Source organism: Panthera onca, chromosome B3 (assembly GCF_046562875.1).
Source record: "Panthera onca isolate mPanOnc1 chromosome B3, mPanOnc1 haplotype 2, whole genome shotgun sequence".
NCBI lineage: Eukaryota > Metazoa > Chordata > Mammalia > Carnivora > Felidae > Panthera > Panthera onca.
This window is the reverse complement of record NC_138344.1, coordinates 1,973,201-1,994,612: the sequence shown is the minus strand read 5'-3', so window position 1 is coordinate 1,994,612 and position 21,412 is coordinate 1,973,201. Positions and strand designations below refer to the sequence as shown.

At 61.9% G+C, this 21,412-nt stretch overlaps 1 protein-coding gene across 4 annotated transcripts in view; it reads right to left on the bottom strand.

The window, feature by feature from the left end:
* The window catches only part of CEMIP (cell migration inducing hyaluronidase 1), a 129,067-nt gene that overhangs the window by 31,545 nt on the left and 76,110 nt on the right, over positions 1–21,412 (bottom strand). For 2 of the 4 annotated variants that reach the window (XM_078449086.2, XM_078449087.2), the window contains 10 exons: positions 20,619–20,713; positions 16,677–16,826; positions 16,045–16,183; positions 15,149–15,385; positions 12,547–12,726; positions 10,064–10,134; positions 8,888–8,983; positions 8,374–8,495; positions 6,275–6,407; positions 5,339–5,530 (listed from right to left, as the gene is read on the bottom strand). In XM_078449086.2, coding sequence (XP_078305212.2) covers positions 5,339–5,530; positions 6,275–6,407; positions 8,374–8,495; positions 8,888–8,983; positions 10,064–10,134; positions 12,547–12,726; positions 15,149–15,385; positions 16,045–16,183; positions 16,677–16,826; positions 20,619–20,697 — 1,399 coding nt within the window. In that variant the 5' untranslated portion in view covers positions 20,698–20,713. The remainder of the gene's footprint in view (positions 1–5,338; positions 5,531–6,274; positions 6,408–8,373; positions 8,496–8,887; positions 8,984–10,063; positions 10,135–12,546; positions 12,727–15,148; positions 15,386–16,044; positions 16,184–16,676; positions 16,827–20,618; positions 20,714–21,412) is intronic. The other 2 variants (XM_078449088.2, XM_078449089.2) reach the window with 1 other exon arrangement.

Below are 21,412 nucleotides of genomic sequence, written 5' to 3'. Positions count from 1 at the left end.
AAAGACATCTTGGCCTGCCTCTAAACGTGGCTCGTCACTGGGACGGCTGACCCGGCCAGCAGGTGTCTCCTCCATTCGGGGACACGGTTACGGGGCACAACCTCTCGTGGGGATTCCCGGCCCGCACCGCAGGGCACACGCCGTCCCTGCGGCCCCGGCTCGAGCGACGGGCACACATGTCATCCCACGACACGGCTGAGCCCCGCGCGCAAAGGCTGGGGCTGTGATGGAGCCGCCTTCGGCTCGGGTCGTGACCTCACAGTTCGCGGGGTCGAGCCCCGTTTCGGGCTCTGTGCTGACTGGAAGCCTCTCCTTCGTCCCTGGCTGGTCCGGTCTCCTGCCGGTCGGCCCGTGACCTTCACAAGCATGCCAGGGGCGGGGCCTTCCGGGCAGGTGGCGGGGAAGAGTCTCCTGCGCAAAGAGCTTTGCGCGGGGTTCTGGGTGACCCGCCGGGGGCGCTGGGCAGGAAGCTGCTCCCGGCCAGCGAGGAAGGGGCCTCACGTGCCCGCCAGCTTTAAACGCCCGAAGGCCAGCGGCCACTACAAGAATTGATGCCAAGGCCCCTGGTCTGTCTGGCTCGTGTCTCTGAGCACGCTGGACGCGGACCTTCTTTTCTTTACCAGCGGCCACCCCCGTGGGCGGCTTCGCCAGCAGCCCCCGCAGAAGCTTCATGGGTCCCCTCCACCAAGCGAGGCCACACCTCGGCCTGTCCCCGGAGGACAGAAGGAAGGCTGGCCCGCCGGGGCACTGGAGGCGGCTCAGAGGCGCCCAGGAACCTGCCCACACGAGTGCCCGCCCGACGGGCCGGGTCCCGGGAGGCACGTGGCACTCGCTTCCCGGGGCGGAACACGTGACGGGAGAGGTCGAAGGGAGCGTGCAGGCTGGGTCCTGCCAGCCAGTCACGGGGGCTCCGTGCTTCCCGATCCCGCCCCGACGGCTCCTTCTCTGCCCAGCCCTCCCACCATCCCCCACACGCGCCTTCGCTCCCCGGGGTTCCCGCCATGCCGGCCAGGCCAGGACACCAGGCCTCCCCCTGCAGACACACATCCCCAGACGCCCAGCCACCCCTCACAGCGTGTGCATCTGGGGGCCCAGTGTCCCCCTCAACTACGGGCGGGGACCAGCGGAACCCGTGTGTGCTGACCAGGGGCGTCCGCTCTGGTGGGGGGCTCAGAGGGCCTCCCCAGGGATCCGCCCTCCTCTCCAACACGGCTGGTGGCGATGCAGCCAGGCTGCCCGTGTCAGATGGGGACTCAGGTGATAGCTGTGAGTCCCCGAGCACAGCACTTTCGCTCCGGGGACCTCGGGCTCTCCTTCCAGAAGATACGAACCGCACGCGTCTCCAAGGTAACCGTGCTTGTTAACTGAGTTAATCCATGGAGTGAGCTCAACACAGTGCCTGGCACGTGGCAGGGGCTGGTGTGGCCCAAGTGGCACGTGTGGCTGTGGCCCGCGTCATCCTCAGGGAAGACTGGAGTCTGGGGCTCCCGCCACTGCCTCACCTCCAGGTGGGGCATTTTTCTTTGTTCCATGGGGGGGATCGCAGGGTGAGGGAACGGCCTCGAGGGATGCGGAGGGCCTGTGTCTACCCAACACCTGCAGCGGGGGCCAGGGGGGCACAGGGCAGGAACGCTTCACTTCGGCTGCCCCTTCTGCACCGTGGGCCCTTTACAGGACCTGTCAGGACCTTTAAAGAATCCACCAGGACCTTTGCAGGACCTGTCAGGACCTTTAGAGGACCCATCAGGACCTTTACAGGACCCATCAGGACCTTTGTAGGACCTGTTAGGACCTTTACAGGACCCATCAGGACCTTTGTGGAACCTGTCAGGACCTTTACAGGACCTGTCAGGACCTTTACAGAGCCCATCAGGACCTTTACAGGACCTGTCAGGACCTTTACAGAGCCCATCAGGACCTTTACAAGACCTTTACAGGACCCGTCAGGACCTTTGTGGAACCTGTCAGGACCTTTACAGAGCCCATCAGGACCTTTACAGGACCCGTCAGGACCTTTACAGAGCCCATCAGGACCTTTACAGGACCCGTCAGGACCTTTACAGAGCCCATCAGGACCTTTACAGGACCCGTCAGGACCTTTGCGGAAGCCATCAGGGCCTTTACAGAACCACACAGTTTATCTGTCCTGCTGCTGTGTTCACAGACCACTCCCAGGCCCTGCTTTCCCACCCACCCCCACCCCCCGTCCTGTCTGCAGACCCTCCCACCCAGCCTCACCCCTCCTTTGCTCCTCCCACCGCTGATGTGTGAGGGCCAACCAGAGAAAGCAGATATGGCTGAGCCAGATTGTCCCAAATAACCCAGGAGGGCCACGGGCACAGGTGAGGGGTGGGGGGCTGGGGAAAGCGGCGGGGGGCTCTGCAGGTGCCCTGGCTCCACAGCCCGAGCTCTCTCTGCAGGCTGGGCTCCCACCTGGACACTCGGGGGTCCAGAGAGGAAAGGCATCGAGGCCCTTCCAGTGGCAGAGACAGGCAGGTGCACTTGAGGCTCAGACCCAGCAGGGCCCGGTGCGTCTGGGGGAGGGGCTCGGGCTGGAGGAGATCTAAGCCACGGAGTCCCCAGGTCCCTCCTACGGGCCAGTCATCGAGTGGAGGCCCTGGGGACGGGGGCCTCCGAGGAGGGGGACGGAGTAGAACAGGGAGCCTTTGGAGCCAGAGAGCTCGGGGTTTGAGTCCCGGCTCCGGCCGCCCGCACAGACACCAGCTCGCCCGCTAGAGCCCCCCGAGGTGACAGACATGCTCCGTTGCACGCATCCAGTAGGCCAGCCACCGGCCGCCCGCGGCTACTGGACAGGCGGGATCTGGCTGGGGTGACGGATTGGTACAATTTTCCACTTTAATTTTAATGAGATGTGAACAGCTTCGTGTGGCTGGTGCCTGCGATGGAAAGCAGGAGGCCGGCCGTTCGATTTCCCTGAACCTGAGTGTCCTCCTCTGTCCCGGAGAGATGGTGGCCGCCACCTTGTGGGGTCACCGCGAGGAGTGAACAAGATGGCTCTCGTCGCGTGCTCGGCAATCACGGGACACAAGAGGGGGCGACGCCAGCGGACAGCGGTACCGTTTAGAGGTGCGCGCGCGGGGTGGGGAGGGGGTGCAAGGAAAAGCCGGGGTGTGGGAACGGAGGTGGAGAAGGTCTCAGGTTTCCAGCCGCCGTGTCAGGAGGTGTGGGCATCCACGCGGCGGACGGCAGGACTGAAACAGCGTTTGCAGATGAGTCACAGTTTCGTGACTCTGTGATGCTCATCTGTTTCCTGTCAGAAAGCCCTTCGTGTGCACAGAAGCCTGTTTCTTGGAATCTGGGGGCAGCGAGGACAGAGGGCCCAGGAAGGCTGTGTCCCTCCCTGCAACCAGCCCTGGGGGGACCCTGAGACGTCACTGTTGGGGGCACGGTTTTGGAAAAGACGGGGCGGGTGGGCCTTTGCTTCATGCCAGTGGGGGACGGGGAGGCAGAGAACGGGCTCGGGGCTGAACGGGAGAAACGTGAGCCTCCACGAGACAGACAGACGGACGGACACGCCCCCTGCCCCCAACTACCTGGGGCTTTTCTGACGCTGCCCACCAGGGGGCGCTGTCCTCAGGTAAGCGCCCAATGCTCCTGAGCCAAGTGCAGGGTTCACGGGAGCCTAATAACGTTAAGGGGGTGGGGGCTGGGAAGGGGGGGAGGGGTGGGGGCCTGGTGGAAATACAGGCAAGGCCGTGCTACGCCGAGGGAGTGAGGAGGGTCCCCAGGGGCTCCAGCCTCTTCTGTCCTCCCTGGGTGCTCGGGGCCCAGGGCAGCCCCATCCCACTCTGTGTCCAGCCCTAAGGAGCCTCAGGAAGCAGCCGGGCCTGTTGGCCAAACGCTGCCCAGCGGGGCCGCTCTCCGGCACCCGTGCCCAAGCCGCACCGTCGGGCGAGGCCCGCGTGCCCTGACACCGCGTGGCCCTCGGCTCTCTGGGCCTCTCGGCGCTCACAGCTCCCCCATCGGGACCTCTGCCCCCGAGCCTCGGGGTGCGCGACACAGGGGTGCAGACGTGGGCTGGTCTCTGCCGGGCGCTCCTCCGTCGACCTCCGTGCAGGCACGGGCGTCACGGGCTTTTCACCCTCTTAGAACCACAAGTGCCACCCCGGAGGCACACGTCACCGCACATTGAGCAGTTGACATCAGCTCAAACCGTCTCAGTGCCACTGTCACCGACAGTCCAGGAGGACACCTGACGTCCCAGGGGACCCGTGCACGTGTACTGGCCCTGGGGACACAGGAGTCGCCCGGCAAAGACCAGGGCCTAACGCTCAGGGGGGCCTTTCCTTCAGGGAGGGAGCCGCTCTCCATTCAGTAGTCCCAGAGGGGGGCCGGTGAGGGTGCACCACGGGGGGCGGGGGAGGGGGGGTGCGGCACACAAGCCCCCAGCCCGTCTGCTCTCTCCCCGGAAGGTGGCCTGAGCACCGTGTCCAGGGACCGTGCACGGCGCTCTCGGACAGCGATGCCCCGAGGACGCTTCCCGCTCGCTCCCGCTACCCAGACCCCCGAAGCGGCCCCTGCCCCTCGTCCTTGTGCACCTGGGCTCTCCAGCTCCTCCCTCGCTTGTCTAAGCTCAACGGCCTCCCGGAAAATTCCTTTTTTGCTCGCGACAGTCAAGTTGGATTCCGTTGCTTGTGACCAAAGCACCCTCGTGGATGGATACGGAACTCTCTCCACTAATAACGATTGACCTGGACTGTCCCTTTAACCCCAACCGTCTGAGACTCCAGGTACCTCACATGATATACATTGCAGCACCACTAAATCTACGTTTAGGAGAAGAATAAGGAAGACCCAGAAGCTACAGACGGAAAGGATTTAAAACTGCGGTAGGTCGCATCATGGCCTAACAAGTATTCACCCCCTTCCCTCATCCTTGGCGGGAGACGCAGGCCGACCCGCCCTTCCGTGTTGAGCTTGACTGTGTTACTTGCTTTGTCCGGTGGAATGTGGCTGTGAGAACAGGCCAGTCCTGAGCCCAGGCCCTGAGTCCCCTTGTGTGTCTGTCCCCTCCCCAACGGGAAGACAATGTCCTGGTAAGAGTGAGAGTCGCGGGTGACTCTCAGTCAGTCAGGTGAGAGCCGACCTGAACCCCGCTGGCCCCCTGGAGCCACGCTCGGTCCAGGGAAGCTGAACCCTCGACAAGCTGCAGATGCGGGAGTAAGAGATAAGCGCTCGCCACAGAGGTTCGGGTCTGTTTTGTTACGCGGCATTATCATGGCGGTGGCTGACTGATACAGATTTCCCCTGCTTTCCGACAACTTTAAGCCTAATAGGTCCGCTCGGCCTGGGGGGGGGGGGCTAGCGAGGGTCTTACCTGCCACCTTGACCTGGTTGGAGGCACAGGCTCTGCAGGGAAGCACCTGGAACTCTTCTGCCTGGTACATGGAGTAATCGGTGCTGGCGACGACCAGCGTGTCTCCGGGCTTCCACGACCGCACGTCGTCCTCCAGGTTCAGGATGGTGCTGTTCACGTTGGTGTCGATGGTGACGGTGAGTCTGGGTCTCACTGGAACCCCAAGCGGGAGGGACTGAGAAACGGCCCTCGGTCCTTGGCGAACTTTTGACCTCCCGCCTCCCCCCTTCCCCTCCCTAAATAAATGCTAGGTTTGCCTATCCAAACCCAAATCGCCAGGCTCAGCCCATCCCAGGCTTGGTACAGGTTTTTGAAGTCAACAAAACCTTACCAGAAAAGAGCCGTTCATTAGCCCTGCCAGGGGAATTTTCCACCGGCTCCTTCGCTAGAGTTAAATGCGGTCCCTCACCACACCCACTCTGCTCAAGCTGCACCACAAATATAGTTCCCTTCAACTAGTATTTACAGTAGCCGTAAGCCCTCCGCCCCACCCCCCGGGAGAACTCTCGTCCCTAACGACTGCCTTCTGGACAGGGCCAAGGACCGGCCGACCATTTCCAGGCCCTCCTAACAGGCACCTCGGGATCCGGGTTTAAAATAACAGCACCCAGAGGCCGCGAGCTCGTGCCTCTGCGGGGGGGGGGGGGGGGGGGGGGGTGTGCAGGGAGGTCGGCTCTGTCCCCCGAGCCCTGGCTTTCTTGGACCAGGCCCTTCCCCTTCCTGAAAGGCATTCGGGCAGGGCGGGGCTCTGCCGGCTGCTGCCAGCTCCCAGGACTGTCCCCCGGCTCCCGTGTCACAGACGCGCTCCCCACGGCGAGCTCGGCAGTGGCCCCGTGTCACCGCCACGCGCAGAGGCGGCCGACCCAGCCACACCCCGGTCCCCGGCAAGCTGCTTACCAGGCTTCCCGCAGAGGAACCGCACGCGGTAGCCGTGGCAGGGGCGGCCCCGGTCGTAGCACGCAAACCTGTAATCCTGGCCCTTTTTGTGGACAACCTCGGCGGTGAGGTTAGCGCCGTCCAGCGTAGTGGCCTGGAAACGGCACGGAAATTACAGGGCAAAATCATCTTTCTTTTCGTACAAAGGAGGGTGATGATTCATGCTATACACGTATTGCCCCAAGCCTCAGAGTGCCCCTGCTGCAGATGCTGTTTGCTGCGGCCCGAGACTTTTCTTCCAGGGACCGAGTGTCACTTCGGTGGCAAGAAAACGGTCTTGTGACTAGGAGAACGGCGCGAACTCGCAGGATGGACGGGCGCCCCGCCTGGGGTCCTCGGGTCCTCGGGGTCCAAACCACTGACGGCCCCGCCGGCCGCTGGCTGAGCCGTTACGGCCTCTCCACGGTGACACGGCACTTTTTCCGGAGCCCCTCACGACCTGCACACCAGCCCTGCAGCTGTGCGCTCCGGAGGACGGGCTCTGTCCAAACTCTTGGCGCCCCACGTGGTTCCGCATCATGGAAGCGGGGGGGGGGGGGGGGCCGGGAAAATCTGGCGCGCACGACCTCCTTCCTCCTCCTGGGCAAGCCAGGAGGGCTCTGGCTTTACGGGCACCAAGGCGGACACCCAGAGAGGCTGTGACCTCCCCGGGGCGAGCCAAGCCAGCGCGCAGCAGAGCCGAAATTCGAACCCACACCGAGCCCGTGCTTCCCCCCACCTCCCGCTGCTGCCCTCGGGCGAGCCGCCCTGCGACCGTCTCCTCCCGCTGGACCCCGGGCTCCGGGGAGGGCAAGGAGCCGGGCTCTGCCCGCCTCCCGGCCCAGGGCTTGGCACACAGTGGGGTCTCGGGGATGGGCACGGGCGGGCGGGCGGCTTCAAGGCCAGGTGGAGGGTTCAGGGAGCGGGCTCAGAGGAGGTCGTGATCCCTGCCAGCTGGGGCTCGTCCCGGAGCCCGGGTGTGTCTGCATCAGGACTGTGGCCGTCATCAGGGGCAGGCAATTTAGAGCAAGGCCACAGCCGTTGTCCTCTTTGGCACAGAGACCAAAGGGACCAGGGCTGGGGAAACAGGGGAGGCGAAGTATAGTCAGCCTACTTAATAATAGGGTGGCGGGGGAGGGGGGGGGGCTTTTCAGGAAACACTAGTTTGAACACAGCAGGTATCTGTCCTCCTTGGCTTCAAAGAGCCACGTAGCAGTGAGCTCAGGCGTCATTTAACTCAGCCCTTTCCTGCCAGTGACATACTCACGCCCATGATCTTGGGGGGCGGGGTGGGGGGGGCGTCCAGCTCCCCCACAGAAGCAGGAGTCGCAGACTTGCCTGCTCCTTGCAAAAAGCTAAGGCCGGTAATTAGCGATTGTAAAATAATTAACAGTATTACCACGATAATGAAATAAAATAATTGTGAAATAATACAATTTACGGGCACTTCACGTATCGTTGCATTAAATCGACAGAATGATCGCGCGGGGGAACGACGATCATCTGCACTGTTGCCTGGGAGGAAACGGGGGCCCTACGTCACTTGACGGGCACCTGCCGTGGGGAAGGAGCAGCTCAGGGTCCCCTCGGGGTGGAGGAACTCCAAGCGAAACTGCTGAGCAAACGCTGTCCGTTCTCCCATCGCGGGCTTGTATTCAGCTCAGTGGAGCCCAGGGCGGTGGGTGTGCTCTCCACCCGGGCTGGGTTCAGCCTGCACCCCAAATCCCACTGGATCCTGTGCACCCCAGGGCCCAAAGGAGGTCAACTCTGCGGGAAGACTGAAGGAGAGGCCCCAGCCCCACGCCGGGCGCTCTCAGCCACGGCTGCGGGTGCAGGCTCAGGAGGAGGCAAGGGAAGGGGAGACTAGAATCCAGGAGAGAATCCGGGGTGCTCGCGTGGGAGCTCCCCGGCCAGCCGGCCCGAAGCAGACAGGAGCCTCTCTAACGGGAACAGGGCTCTCCGGCTTACCAGTGTCCTGGGACAGCCCTGAGGATCCCCCCCCGCCCCCAACTCAAATGGCAAGAAAGTCTGTCAGCTGCAGGCTCCTCTTCAAAACCGTCCCATCATTTTGAGCTCGGTACCTGTATATCGATGGGGCGGTTGCAGATTTTTCCCGGGTGAGCCGCCCGGAGGTCTGAAATTTTCTCCCCGCCTTTAGTCTGCGGCACTTTGTCGTGGTCGAACCACCCCGTCCATTCCACGTCTAGACAGAAAGCAAAGGGCAGGGTCGGGCAGGAAGGGCCGGCCAGGGCACGTCCCGCTCGGCGTGGCCCCAGGCGCCCCGAGGACGAAGACGGGCTCTGTCATCAGCCCACTACCTGGGGCACCGAGGGGTGCTCTCTGCACCCCTGTCCCGCCCCGGCTGTCTCCCGTCCAGTGCTACCGCTTGGCACAGAGAGAATTCAAGAGGGAGGGTGTCCCTCTGGGCTACCGGCCGCCCTGGACCGATTCATTAGTGACAGCTTTCCGTCCGTTGCAAATTTAATTTACGGCCATCCGGTGGCCTTGCGGCCGCAAGAGAAGCACGCTTGCTTTGCCAAGACAGGAAGTCCTGGCCACTGTTGGGTTTTGTCCTGGGGGCCCCAAAGTCCTCACCTTGAACCCACTCGCTGGATGAAGAAACGTTGAAATGCTCGCCGTGCTCCGTCCGGAATACTTTGAACACCCGGGCAGCAGCGGAGCCGCGGTGCCCTGCGGGAGAGACCAGACCCCCCCCCCCTGGATTCTGAGCGCTGTGATTCCGAGGCAGAGAAAGCCCCCTACGCCCACGGATCCTGAGCTATTTCTTTAAAAAAAAAAAAAAAAAGTTTCAGGCCAATGTTTCTACTTGGGAAGCAGACGGCAGATTATGTCTACTGTCCCTTCTCGTGATTCTGTTTTAAGAGTCGACTTTTGGAGGGGCGCCTGGGTGGCTCAGTCAGCCCAGGGTTTTCATCTCCAGGGGATGACCTCGCGGTTCGTGAGCTTGAGCCCCGTGTTAGGCTCTCTGCTGCCAGCGCTGAGCCTGTTTTGCGCGTGAGCTCTCGCTCACAAGTAAATAAGCATTGAAACAGATAAAAGCTTGGGGCGCCTGGGTGGCTCAGTCGGTTAAGCGTCTGACTTAGGCTCAGGTCATGATCTCACAGTTCGTGAGTTCGAGCCCCGTGTTGGGCTCTGTGCTGATGGCTCTGTGCTGACGGCTCTGTGCTGACGGCTCTGTGCTGACGGCTCGGAGCCTGGAGCCTGTTTCAGATTCTGTGTCTTCCTTTCTCTCTGCCCCTCCCCTGCTCATGCTCTGTCTCTCTCTGTCTCAAAAATAAATAAACATTAAAAAAAAATTTTTTTTTTTAAATAAAAAAAAAAAACAAATAAAAGCTTGATTCCAGTGTTCCGGCAAATCTGTATCTCGGAGGCTCGTAATTTCTCACGTGAATTCCCGTCTAAGATTAGAACAGTGCCTTCTGCAGACTTCTCCGGGCAGAGGAGGCCCCCCCTGGGTGGTAAAGGCCCATCCATAGACTCTTTTTAGCTCCAAAGACTATCTCTGCTGGATTGTCCCAGCTCCCGCCTGTCCCAGGTCACTCGTTTCGAATTAAGTCAGCGACCACCTCTTTGCAAATATGTTAAATATTATCTCCGTGATCGGCTTTTGCCACTTTGGCGTGACACGTTCGGGACGATGGGTGTTGAAGGGGGCTCCACGATGCTCGGAGGGAAGAGGGGGGTTCGGAAAGGGCCCCATGTTCAGGGGGACGCCGGCGGGGATACGGCCTCTTGCCAACTATTTATTACCGTGATATTCAATGTGGTCTTCGACGGAAGAAGAGGGATTTCCTTTCACAGTTAGGAAACTCCAAGGGTGTCTGCAAAAACCAACAAGCAAAAGTCAAGTTCTTCGCACGTCTCAACCTGTAGCGGAGGCACAGCCCAGACAGACTGCCACCAGCGGGCAGCCCTCCCCGCCGTTCGGGGGCGATCGGCCCCCTGGCGGGGCTTCCCGGCTCCGGAGAACAGGGGCCGTTCTCTGCCAGCGCTGGGCTTCCTCGCCACCTGGCTCGCCCGCTGTTGGGCTCGCCCCGAGCGTCGTCAACCCCGCTCTGGCAGGAGCCCAGGTATGAATCACAAACAAACAAGCCCGCGGACCCACATGCCACCCGCCAGGCTCAGTTAGGTCCTGAAGCAAGCGCTCCGGTTCCATTGGGAAAACAAGGACCCAGGTTCCAAGGGAGAAAGGTTCTTTCCAGGCTGCCCAGGAGGTCAGCACGAGGGAGACCCCGGAGGGCCTGTGCCCCGGCTGCCCCGGGAGCCGCACTGGCTTCGGGGAATGAGGAGACGCGTCTCGCTCCCCATGGGGGACGGAGGAGGAAGAGATTTCCTCCCCCGAAGCGTGCTGTAAGGCAGGAAGGTTTTCTTACCCATTTCTGTCTCCCTCCCGCCCCGATGCCTGCTACAGCCTGAGATGCCGATAGATTACGGCACTCGAGAGCTTTTCTTATTTTTGTTTTGAGCTTTCATTTCGGGCAGGGAGCCTTCATTCACGCCGGGGATTTGACTGGGTCACTCTCTTGCTTGAGATCCTTCAGTGGCTCCCCGTTGCCCTTTAGGTGAAATCCACACTCCTTGGCACAGCGCGAAAGCTCGTCCCCTGCCCACCTCCTCAGCCTCCCCTCTGTCCCCTCCCGCCCTAACCCTCTTCTGCCGCCTGTGCGCTCCCCCCGCCCCCGGCCTCTGCACCTGCAGTCTCTCGTGGGGAATCTGCTTGTCCTCACCCTCACCTGCAGCTCGGCCCAGCCTCTTGCTCACGCGTCCCTGCCACTTCCCTCTCCACGCCTGCCTTCCCGCGAGAGCTCAGCACACTTCGTCAGGCCCAGAGCCTCGGGCCGGCATCTGCACGATAACTGCAGCCCCAGGTCCCAGTTCTACTGCTCTTAGAGGTTTTGAGTTTGCCCCTCACAGTGCGTCTGTGCAAACGAGGGGGGAGAACAGAATCCCGCCTGCCTGTGTCCCAGGCCCCGGGGGATCGGCCGTGACAGAACGTGACCAAGCATCCCCCCCTTCCGGTGGCTTTGTTCATCAGGAGACACGTTATTTGAATCCTTATTCTGTGCCAGAGGCGATGGCAAATATTTCGTTCCTGTTGTCACATCTAATCCCTCCCAACGGTCCTTTGAGACGGCTCCCAACGTATCCCACTGTACGGACGCAGGAACCGTGCAAAGAACGAGTCACTTCCTGCAGCCACACCTACCAGGAGGTGCAAATTCAGGCCAAATCAGAGGCCCGATGGTGGGCCCTCAGCTGTTACCTTCTTCTGCCGAGGCCCTAAGAGCCCAGTCCCCTGGTGGACAGCTCTTACGTGATAAATCAAGAAACTGGCCTTCTGGCTTATTAACAAGGGGATGGGAGCCCCCTCGGCTTCTGCTAACAAAGGAACCTCGAGAAACCAAGGTGTGCTCGTCATCTCGGACTACTTGAGCTCCTGTCCAGGCCCTTCTAGAAGAAACAGCCCCTGGGCTGTCAGGGAATCACCCCGGAGCCCGGAGCATCCCCCGAGCCCCCACCCCTGCCTTGCCCGGGAATCTCTGTCCAGCCCATAAAACGGGGCTGGGGGTGGGGGTGGGGGGAAGTGCTCTGCTGTCCCCGATCCTGCTCCCGGATCTGCAGAGCTGAAGGGAGGGCCCCACCCCCCCATCTTCCAGCAGCCACAGGATGCATAACCTCAACCCCAACGTCCCACCGCACTGAGGTCGGATCCAACGTGATAAAAAGGTGTGGCTACTGTGGGGCAAACGGCTTCCTCTCGGGGCCAATGCGTGTGCCCCAACGTCAGGCATGAAGCTTATAACCCGAGACAAAGCAGACCACGTTGAAACACAACCCAGGGGCCTCCTCCCCGGGTGCGCGGCCGGGCAGGGACACTTTATGTGGTCTCTACACAGATGTCTGCCAGTCCCCGAGGCACGCGATGACCCCTTGGCCAAAGAAAGGGAAGGCGCAGCGAGCTATGCGGACGTCCAGCTCGTATTTTGTAAGTGGCTGAATGAAATGGACGAGCCCGTGCAAGGAAAGACCGCTGCGTTTTAAGAAGGGAAGAAGCTTTTGCAAGAAAACCTAGGCGCCCAGACTTGCCCGGTGCAGACGGGCGATTGCCCGCCACAACCCAGGCCGGCACTGGGGGGTGGCGTGCCGTAGGGAAGGGACAGAGGCTAAAGTAAGCTGCGGGGCGTGGGGCGGCTCTGGTGTCCTGGCGGAGGCGACGGCCCTGACCGCGGTACCTGAATCCAAGGTGTAGGAAGTGTTTGCTGCCCAGCTTCGTCATGGCCTTCCTGGCCGCATCATCCAGGTTCCGGGACCCCTCGTCGTTCACTGCCACCGAAAGGATCCTGCCCGCGGGCACCGCGTTCAAGTACTGGACCAGGCGTTCACTCTCCTTCTTGGATCTGTAGGTGTCAAACCTAAAAAGGTCGGAGGTGGGGGGTTAATAGTCCTGACAGCAGCCCCTGCAAAGAGATGTCCGAGCTCACGGTTGTGTTAGAACCACCCACACGCCGTCCAGAGCCCCCCGCGGGCTGTGAGCTTTCAAGAAAGTTGCTTCTGTGCCAGCAAACGCCAATCTTCCCGACCTTGACAAAGGTCACCCGGTCCCGCACAGAAAATACCCACGAAGTATGACTTCAAACAAACGTCTGTACCACCAGGGGTGCGCATTTACGGGGAAAAGACACAACTTCGCAACGACCCCCATGGAACTCTAAAGATTTGGTGCAATGACAACAGAAATGCCCAGAGAATGCGTCTTGGGAATTAACAGGCGAAACTGCTCTAAAGCGGATCTAGGGGCGCCTGGGGGGCTCAGTCGGTTGAGCGTCTGACTTCGGCTCAGGTCATGATCTCGCGGTTCGTGGGATCGAGCCCCGCGTCGGGCTCTGCGCTGACAGCTCGGAGCCTGGAGCCTGTTTTGGATTCTGGGTCTCCCTCTCTCTCTGCCCCTTCCCGGCCCATGCTCTCTCTCTCTCAAAAATAAATAAAAACATAAAAAAAGGTGTTTTTTTTTAACGGATCTAGAAAAAATGAACTGGCATGAAGACCAAGATTTGGGGAAAGAAAAATGGTGGTGGTCACGGGGGTGGGGCCGGCTGGCTAGGTGCTCCTGAGCCCTCAGACTGGAGAGCAAGTGTCTATGCAGCTGGCGGGTCCGGGCCGGGGCCGCTCATTCTGCGCCCCCCGCCCCCTGGCTTCGAGCCGGGCCAACCTCAGTGCCACAACCACACCGCACGTCTTCACACGCCCTTCCTCACCTCCCCCTGCCTGATCACATGCTTACTGCCTGTCAAGGGCTGACCTACATTCTTCTCTCTCCCGGAACCTTCTCAGATGGCAGCTAGTAGCTCCTGTGTGCGGGCGTGTGTCGTGTTGGCGACCCTCTTCACTCACACACCTCCAGCCGCCAGGTTCTCGAAGCCACACACACACATACTTTAACCAAAGGAGATTCGGCCGAGCAGCCGTTCCGTCTTGGGAACCTGAACCCCAGCTGCCAGGGTGGCTTCCCACGGACCGCCCAGCCCCGGGGCACCCGCGGAAGTCGCCCAGGGTCAAGGGTCTGGGCAGATCCGGGTTTGAATCCCGGCTCCGACACTCGCTGGCCTTCTGACACAGCACACGGAGCCCACGGGGCCTCAGTGTTTCCCTCTGTGCGATGTGGATAATCACAGAACCTACTCGGGGGGTTGATGATACAGATGGCCGGTCAACGCGGTTAACTCGTTGTTTTGCACAAAGCCCAATGAACGTCACTGGTGTTCACCGCAGGGCAAGGGGGGTCGTGCCGCATATTCCTGCTCAACGTGCCCTGTGTCCCCGCGGCCCCCTGCTCCCTGTGTCCCCGTGACCCCTGCTCCCGGCTCCCTGCTCCTCGCGCCCTGGTTCTTGCGGAGCCCGCGCCCCCCGCATCCAGCAGCAGCAGGACGGCTCGGGGTCTGCCCGCCTGCCCCAGCCGAGTCCTTCCTGGGGGGTCCTCCCCTCCGAGTGCCCTGGGACAGCCTCTGCTCACACCCGAGCGGGGAAGGGGTGGGGCGGAGGGAGCGGAGACTTGCCCTCCCTGCCTCTTAGGCATCTCTCGAGTGCTTCCATTTGCACTGCCGTAGCTTCTGCCCGAGTCCCGGCCAGCGGCCCCTCTCAGGCCAGGCAGAAGCCTCCCGGCCACCTCTGCTCTCTTTCCTTCTGTCTCCACCATCCATCCATTCTCTACTCGGCAGCCAGAACGTTCTTTTCATCAGATCAGACCCTTCTTAAAACCCTCCAGGGGCTTCACGTCCCACTTAGAATAAAACCCGACTCCTTACGGTGCCCCGTGAGGTCCCGCACCTGCCCCTGCCCCAAACCCGGACATTACTGTGTCCCAGTGCCATTGCTCTGCACCCCCCTGCCTCTCTGCTGGCCCTTCCGGGTTTCCATCACGACCCCCTCACCACTGGCCCTTTGCACTTGCCGCCGTCTCGAACACTCTCTCCCCGACTCATGTTCACCCTGCAGTTCTCCGCTCAAATGGTGCTCCTTGAGGCTGGCCTTCCCTGGCTGACGCCACGTGGGCTTCCCCGGTCACTTTCTGCCTCTTCACTGTGTCTTTTCTCCCTAATCACCAACGATCGCGATCTGGAACGATGTCGTGTATACGTGTGTGCGCGTCTGCCCGTTCCCGCTAATTCTCTAGGCAAATGCCCGGGGAGGGAGGGATGAAACTCCTGGAGGTGAGGGCTTCTGGGTGGCCGGCTCCCTGCCGTATCTCAGCGCCTGGACCAGCATCTGGCTATGACCCAGGCTCGGTGAACGTCTGTGGAACGAAGGGCTGTGTGTTCACGTGAAGGCAGACCTTACCGGTCGGAGTGGATGACAGTCGCCGATTTGGGGTCAATGATATGCACAATGACTCCACGGTGACCCCAGCTCCTTTCGAAAAAGTAGCCCCCCTCCTGCATGCCGCCTGGGTGAAGGGTCTTGTTCAGAAACGTCCAGGAGAGCTTCTTCTGTCCGTGTAGCTCAAGGACGCCTCCTCTGCCGACCCCGATGTACTTGAGGCCAAAGTAGGGGTCCGGCTGGATGCCTTCGTCGGCCCTGCGAGAGAAAACAGCTGCCCAAAGTCAGCCGACGCTCCACGGGACGCGGAACCCAGAGGGGACCTCGCCGCTCCCTCCCTGATCGCCGGAGAACCGGTCACACGTGGGGACTTGGGAGGCCGGCAGCAAGGGCGTCACCGACCAGATCTTCCTAAGCCAGACGGAAATGAGGCCAAAAGGCCAAGCCAAAGCCCTTATCATGAGTTTGTACGCTGCTGCTTCTTTCCGGGCCTGACTGTGCTACGCTCCGGTCCACGTCAGAGGCCCTGCACGGTGCACACGGACCTCTGTGTATTTCTGGCCACCACTTCTGAGAACTCTCAGTTGGCCACAGGCCGGCACCGTGTGCAAATTTGCTTTATCGTGTCCATCCTAACCCGTTGAATAAACACCCCCAGAGGCCCCCTGAGCCTCGACGTGATGGAAAGGCAGCCGGAAGTCTGGCAGGGACGTGCGTCCCCTCGGCGTGGACCCACAAGAAACACAACACCGCCTCCAGCTCGCCCCAGCGGCCCACGTCTGTGTTGCTCGTGGTTCCGCCCGGCGGGCTGCGACCATGGTCCCCGTCCCGCCATCCCGCCTCCCTCCCGCCTTTGGAAGGCCTCCTTCCCGTCAGATCCAAGAGGAGCATTCGACCCGCGGAAGCTGACCGCCCACCTGCCGTACAGAACGATGCTGAAGTTGCCCTGGTAAGGGCAGAGGGCGCTCCCCGCGTGCAGCTCCCCTCCGTTGTCAACCAGGATGTGCCGGGTACGCAGGACGATCGCCTCGTCTTGGTCCTTAATGACCAGCTTTCCTGAGGAGGCGGGCAGGGGTGGGGTTGACGAAGACGCGTGTTAGCGGGGAGGCCGTAGGGGGAGCCGCGGGCGGACCCGCGAAGCCCCCGCCTCGGCCAGACGGGCAAGAAGGCGGGTCTGTCCCGGGACTCCTACCCTTCCCGCGCTCACTACCGGCTTCTCCTCTCTCCTCTCACCCTGCGATGCGGGGACACCGCCTGCCGGCTTGCACCCGCCGCCGTGCACGCCGTGCTCAACGGGCGAGCGTCTGGCGGCGTGACCGGCCGGCACGTTCCGAGCACCAGTGAGAGCCTCCCTCTACGCTTCCTTCGCCAAGACTTGGACCGCTGACGGGCTGCTCCTAAGCGCCCAGAGCGGATGGTGTCACGACCCACCAGACGCTCTGACCCGAACCCGGGGCCCGTGACCGTCATTCTGTCCGTCCGGACCCCCGGCCGCCTGCTGGGCTCCGAGGCCGCGGCCGGGAGGGAGGTCGGGGGGAGGCCGGCTTACCTCCCTCTGAGACGTGGATGGAGTTCACCGTGGCAGAAGACGTGAGCAGCAGTGTCCTGCCCCGGCCGATGTGCACGCGGTGGCCCGGGTCGTGGCCAGGGCTCCAGGGCTGCAGCTCAGGGCTCTGGTCGGGGCACTCGGCCGCCACTGCTAAGGACAGAGGGGCGTCACTGCTTCCATCCACCCCCCCTCACCAAGCAAAGGCTCTGCCACGCGGGAGCCTCCCCCACCTTCACGGCTCTCGTGGCCCGAGCCGTGTAGGCGCAGGAGCCCTGGGGTCCGGCCCCACGTCTTTACTACAGTCCGTCCCATCTGTCCACAGGTCACTTCCTTTCTCCGGGGTCAGTCTCTCCGCTTACAAAACGGAGGGCGTGGCAGATGATTCTTTAAGACATTCCCGGACCCGAAGCTAGGTAACGATCTGCCCAGAGTTCTTGCAATCCCAGAGAGTCCTCCCTCTGGAAAGCGGCGCTCTGAGAGTTAAGGAAGCCCCCTCCCTTTCCGCGCGAGACTCTGACTTTAGTTAATTTTCTAGCTCTGCTCCCCTGGAAACCCAAGAGGGGATGGTGTTGTATCGTAAACCGGGTCACCAAGCAACGTTGCTTCGAACAAAAGCGACCCCTTATCAGTGAGCGGCATCTAAATGGGTCAGAACTGTGCATAATTTGTTCTCTCTCCCTGGCGGAGTCGTCTCCCTGCAGGGTCCCCCCTGGGCGCGGTGACTCCTGGAGCCCGGCACGTCTCCTGCGGGGACCCAGCAAGTCACGTCTATGCAGTTGTCGTGACGGATCGCCACGGTCCTTTTTAAAAGAGAGTAATTTGGAAAAAAAGGTGCCAATATTTAACAACACGTTGTTTACATACTAGTATGTTCTGTGGAACAGATGTTATTGGCAGAGTTGAGAAAGAGAGAGAGAGAGAGAGAGAGAGAGAGAGAGAGCGGCTCTGCGGGCCCGAGGCCCCCAGCCAGGGCAGCTCCCACACCTGGCCCCAGCTGCCACCTGGGGAACCACACAGGGTGGCTTCTGGAAAGCCACGTGGCACGCAGCCAGGACATCCCCGGGCAAGAGAAACACACGCCTCGCGCCCGCGCCAACAGCGGCCTGTGTTTCCACCCTGCACCCTCCTCAGGGACCTGACGCCGAGCGTGGCCTGTGGCGGCCTCGGGGTCGGCATGTTTAGCTGAACGAGGGCCCCGTGGGGGGCGCTGGGGAGGCGCGTGTCCCCCGCCCCAGCGGGAGCACCGGGAGCAGCCCCCTGGCCATCTGGAAGAATCTCCCCGCAGCGAGGAAAAATCCAGAAGGAAACTGGTAGGAAGACCAAACGAGAAGGGCTTGCGTCCGAGAAAAAGCCCCGATGCCTTCCTCTCCTCCGGGCCCAGAGGTTGCTACGTACGAGGGTTGGGGGATGTGGGGGCTGGAGAGGCAGGAGGGCGGGGTGCAGGTGCCAGGAGGAGGTCGGAAGGGACGGACGGGAGCTCCCGGCTCAGGCTTCGAGGAGGACGGTTGTGTCTCTTGAGCAAAGCGCGTGCAGGGAACGAAGTGCACGACGGGGGGCCGTGACCCCAGGAGGGATTCAGTAGGATCCCCAGCACGTCGGTTCAAAGTGTCGCTTTACTTCCGTCCCGTTATCTCTGGGATGAGAGTGTCTGCCCCGCATTTACGCGTCCCCAGAGAGCTGGGAGGGGGGTGCCGGATACGGACCCCCGAACCCACATCACCTCCTCCTCTTTGTGCATCTGAAGGCAGTAACCGGCCCTCTGTCCTCTGCCAGGCAGCCCGATGCGGGCTGGCCGAGCCGTGTCCCCACCCGCCCGGCCCCGGCCCGCCAGCACCCCCCTTCCGCCCGCCATCCACTCCGTCGTCAGCGCGAATCCAGTCTCCGGATCTCCTCCGCCGAGCACAGAATTCCACGCTGTTTGGAAAGCACCTCTCCCGGCTGCTGGAAACCCCCACGGGCTCCAGCAGTGGTGGCAAACTGAACACTAGGACGCTTGCTCATCGCTGGACTTTCCGGAGCCTCCAGCAGGCACTGCTCTGCCTCAGCATTTAGCAGCCGAGGGTCCCGGGGGCCCAGACGAGAGCCCCCGTGGGTCAGTGCTCACGCCTGGGCTTGTCTTTGACTGGGTCACTTGCCTGGCTGGCTTCCAGCAGAGGCCAGACGCCCCGGGCCGCCCTCCACCCAGTTCCGGACCCAGAGTATCCGTTTCCAAGGAGGCGTCCCCGCAGCGCGCAGAGGACACGTGTGGCCCGTGGCGAGCCACGCGGTGGTGGCCTGGCACCAAGAGCTTGCTGAGGAGGAGTCCCTTCGACCGCACGGGACACAGCCTCAGGGCCTCACCTCCCGCATCTCCCAGGACGAGCCCGACGGCCCCTTTACTCCCCAGACACACGCGGGGCACCAGACGTCACGTCTGGATCTGGAAGTGGTCAGCCTGAACCCACGGGCCCTCAGGGGAGTGCAGGCCCCAGGGCACCCGCGGCTCCGGCCCCACCGCAGAAGCTCGGCGGTCACCAGACGGGCTCTTTCCTTACAGCTGGATGCTTGCACCCGGGGACGGCCCGTCTCGGTGGGTTTTCGTCTGTGTGAGCTCACCAGTGGCTGGAAACGGTCGGCGCCTTGGCTGGACTGTCTCCGCAGCAAGCACCCTCCCCGGGAGGGGCCGCGGGAGCAGGAAGGAGGGTGGAGGGTGGAGGGACCTGAACGCAAGGCCCACCCGCTCGGGGCACAAACAGCAAGACGTCAGGGAGAAGGAGAAGCGTGGACCAGGGGCAACCAGAGGCACGGCCGCCTGTCCGGGGGTTTAGACCCACACCCAGAGTGAGAAGGAGAGGAGACACCCAGGGTGCGGGAGGACAGCACCCCGTAGGGCCGCCCCAGGGCCCCGAGGCGGGCCCTCCTACGAGCGAACCGGAACCCCCTTCCTGGCCTGGAGCTGCTGCCCCTCGGTGTTTATGAGGGGCGAACACGACGGAAGAAGGAAGGAACGATATTCCAGCAATGCTGACAACTGTTTCGTCGAGAGCGAAAACGTCTGAAAGGCTGCGCGAGGGGCCGCGTGGAAGGAATGTCGCTCGTGATGGATACAGAGGCCCTCCTTCCCTCCGCGGGTTGAGGAAAACAAAACATAACCTAAGTTCCTTTATTCTTCTCGTAGGAAAGCATCCGGCTATTAGCGACAGCAGCATTTTAAAAACCAGAGCGGCTGACGGTTGGCGTTATGACCGCCAGCCCCGGGCTCGACCTTGTCTCCCATCTTCTGCCTCCTTCGACCCCGAGTCCGGCTCATGCGGTGGCTGCTTCCTGCCGGCCCTGCAAACTGGCCTGGAGCTTCGGGTGGTTCTTAGAAAATCATCCAAACAGCAAGGTGACATCGAGATCAGAGCAGCCACCCTGCGTAGAGCGGCGCAAGGTGCCCGAAGCTTCCCCGAGCCTGGGATGGCGAAGGAAGAAGGGGACGAAGAGCTCAGGTGAGGGGTGGCGAGCTGGCTCCCAGAGGTGTGGCCTTCCTCCGGCCCCCGAGGTGCTTTGCCAAGTTTGAATTAGTCGTCGACGCTTGACACGAAGAATTTTACGGAAAAATCTATGCTTCTGGCTTCTCTGAGCAACCCGCGAGCTCCCGCCTTCACGCGTGACAGCAGATTGGCCAGATCTGAGATGCGGGGGTCCCTCTCGAGGAGTGTGAACGGCCCAGGTGGCCACGGTGCCCACGCGGCCCCCCACACTGCTCCGCGTCTCGTCCTTGGCTCCCGCAGATGCTGGGTTTGGAGCCCCTGGGGCCGATTCAGCCCCTTGATTGTGTGGATGACAAAACCGGGGCCCGGGATGAGACTCGCCTGGGAAGGGGCGGGTCAGCAGGGACGGGCCGGAGCCCAGCCACCCCGCCCCCCGCCTGCCTCCCACCGAGGCGCGCGGCAGTCCCACGGCTTTGTGGCGACTCACCTGCGGACGCGGCCAGGGTGAGCCAGCTGAGTGTCAGCATCGCCCGGAAGGTGCCGTCCTGCCCGCTGGCGGCTCCCATCCTGGCCGCGCGCTCCCTGAAACTGAAGCGAGCGAATGAGACCCGGGAGCTGGGCGGGCCGGAGTCAGAGAGGCGGCAGATGCACACACACACACACACACACACACACACACACACACACACACGGGGCCACCTGCACACACAGCACAGCGCCCCAGCCAGCGCACAGGCCTCAGCCGCCCCAACTCGGGGCCGGGCAGACCAGGGCACGCGAGCCCTGTCACTGTCCCGCCCGTGTCCTGCAGCTCAGAGACCCGGTGATGGATGGAATTTCATCCTCGGAGCTCGAGCTCCCTCTCCTCCAGAATGCAGCTTTTTTTTCTTAAGTTCAGAAGCAGAGAAAACAAAAAATACCCCCCACCCCCACCACCACGGAATGTGAGCTGGGAATCAGATGCCATGAACGTGCTGTGCGATCTCAGTGTTTTTGATTGACCTCTCTGGGCCTCAGATTCCTAACCTGGAAAATGAGGGTGTGGGCTGGCCGATTTCTAAGCTTCACTCCTTTTTTTATCAGTCCGTGCTTCTAAAGCAAGTCTTGGTGATATTGAAACCCTGACTATGATGCCTGTGCGTTATAAACCCTCTGTATGGTACCTGCCCGAAGGAAGGTGAGGCAGACAGAGACAATCGTCCCCTGGCGGTTCCCTCCTTACCTGGTAAACAAACCCCTGACTTTGACCTGGGCGTATGGCCAGCTAGTCTAAAGGCTACC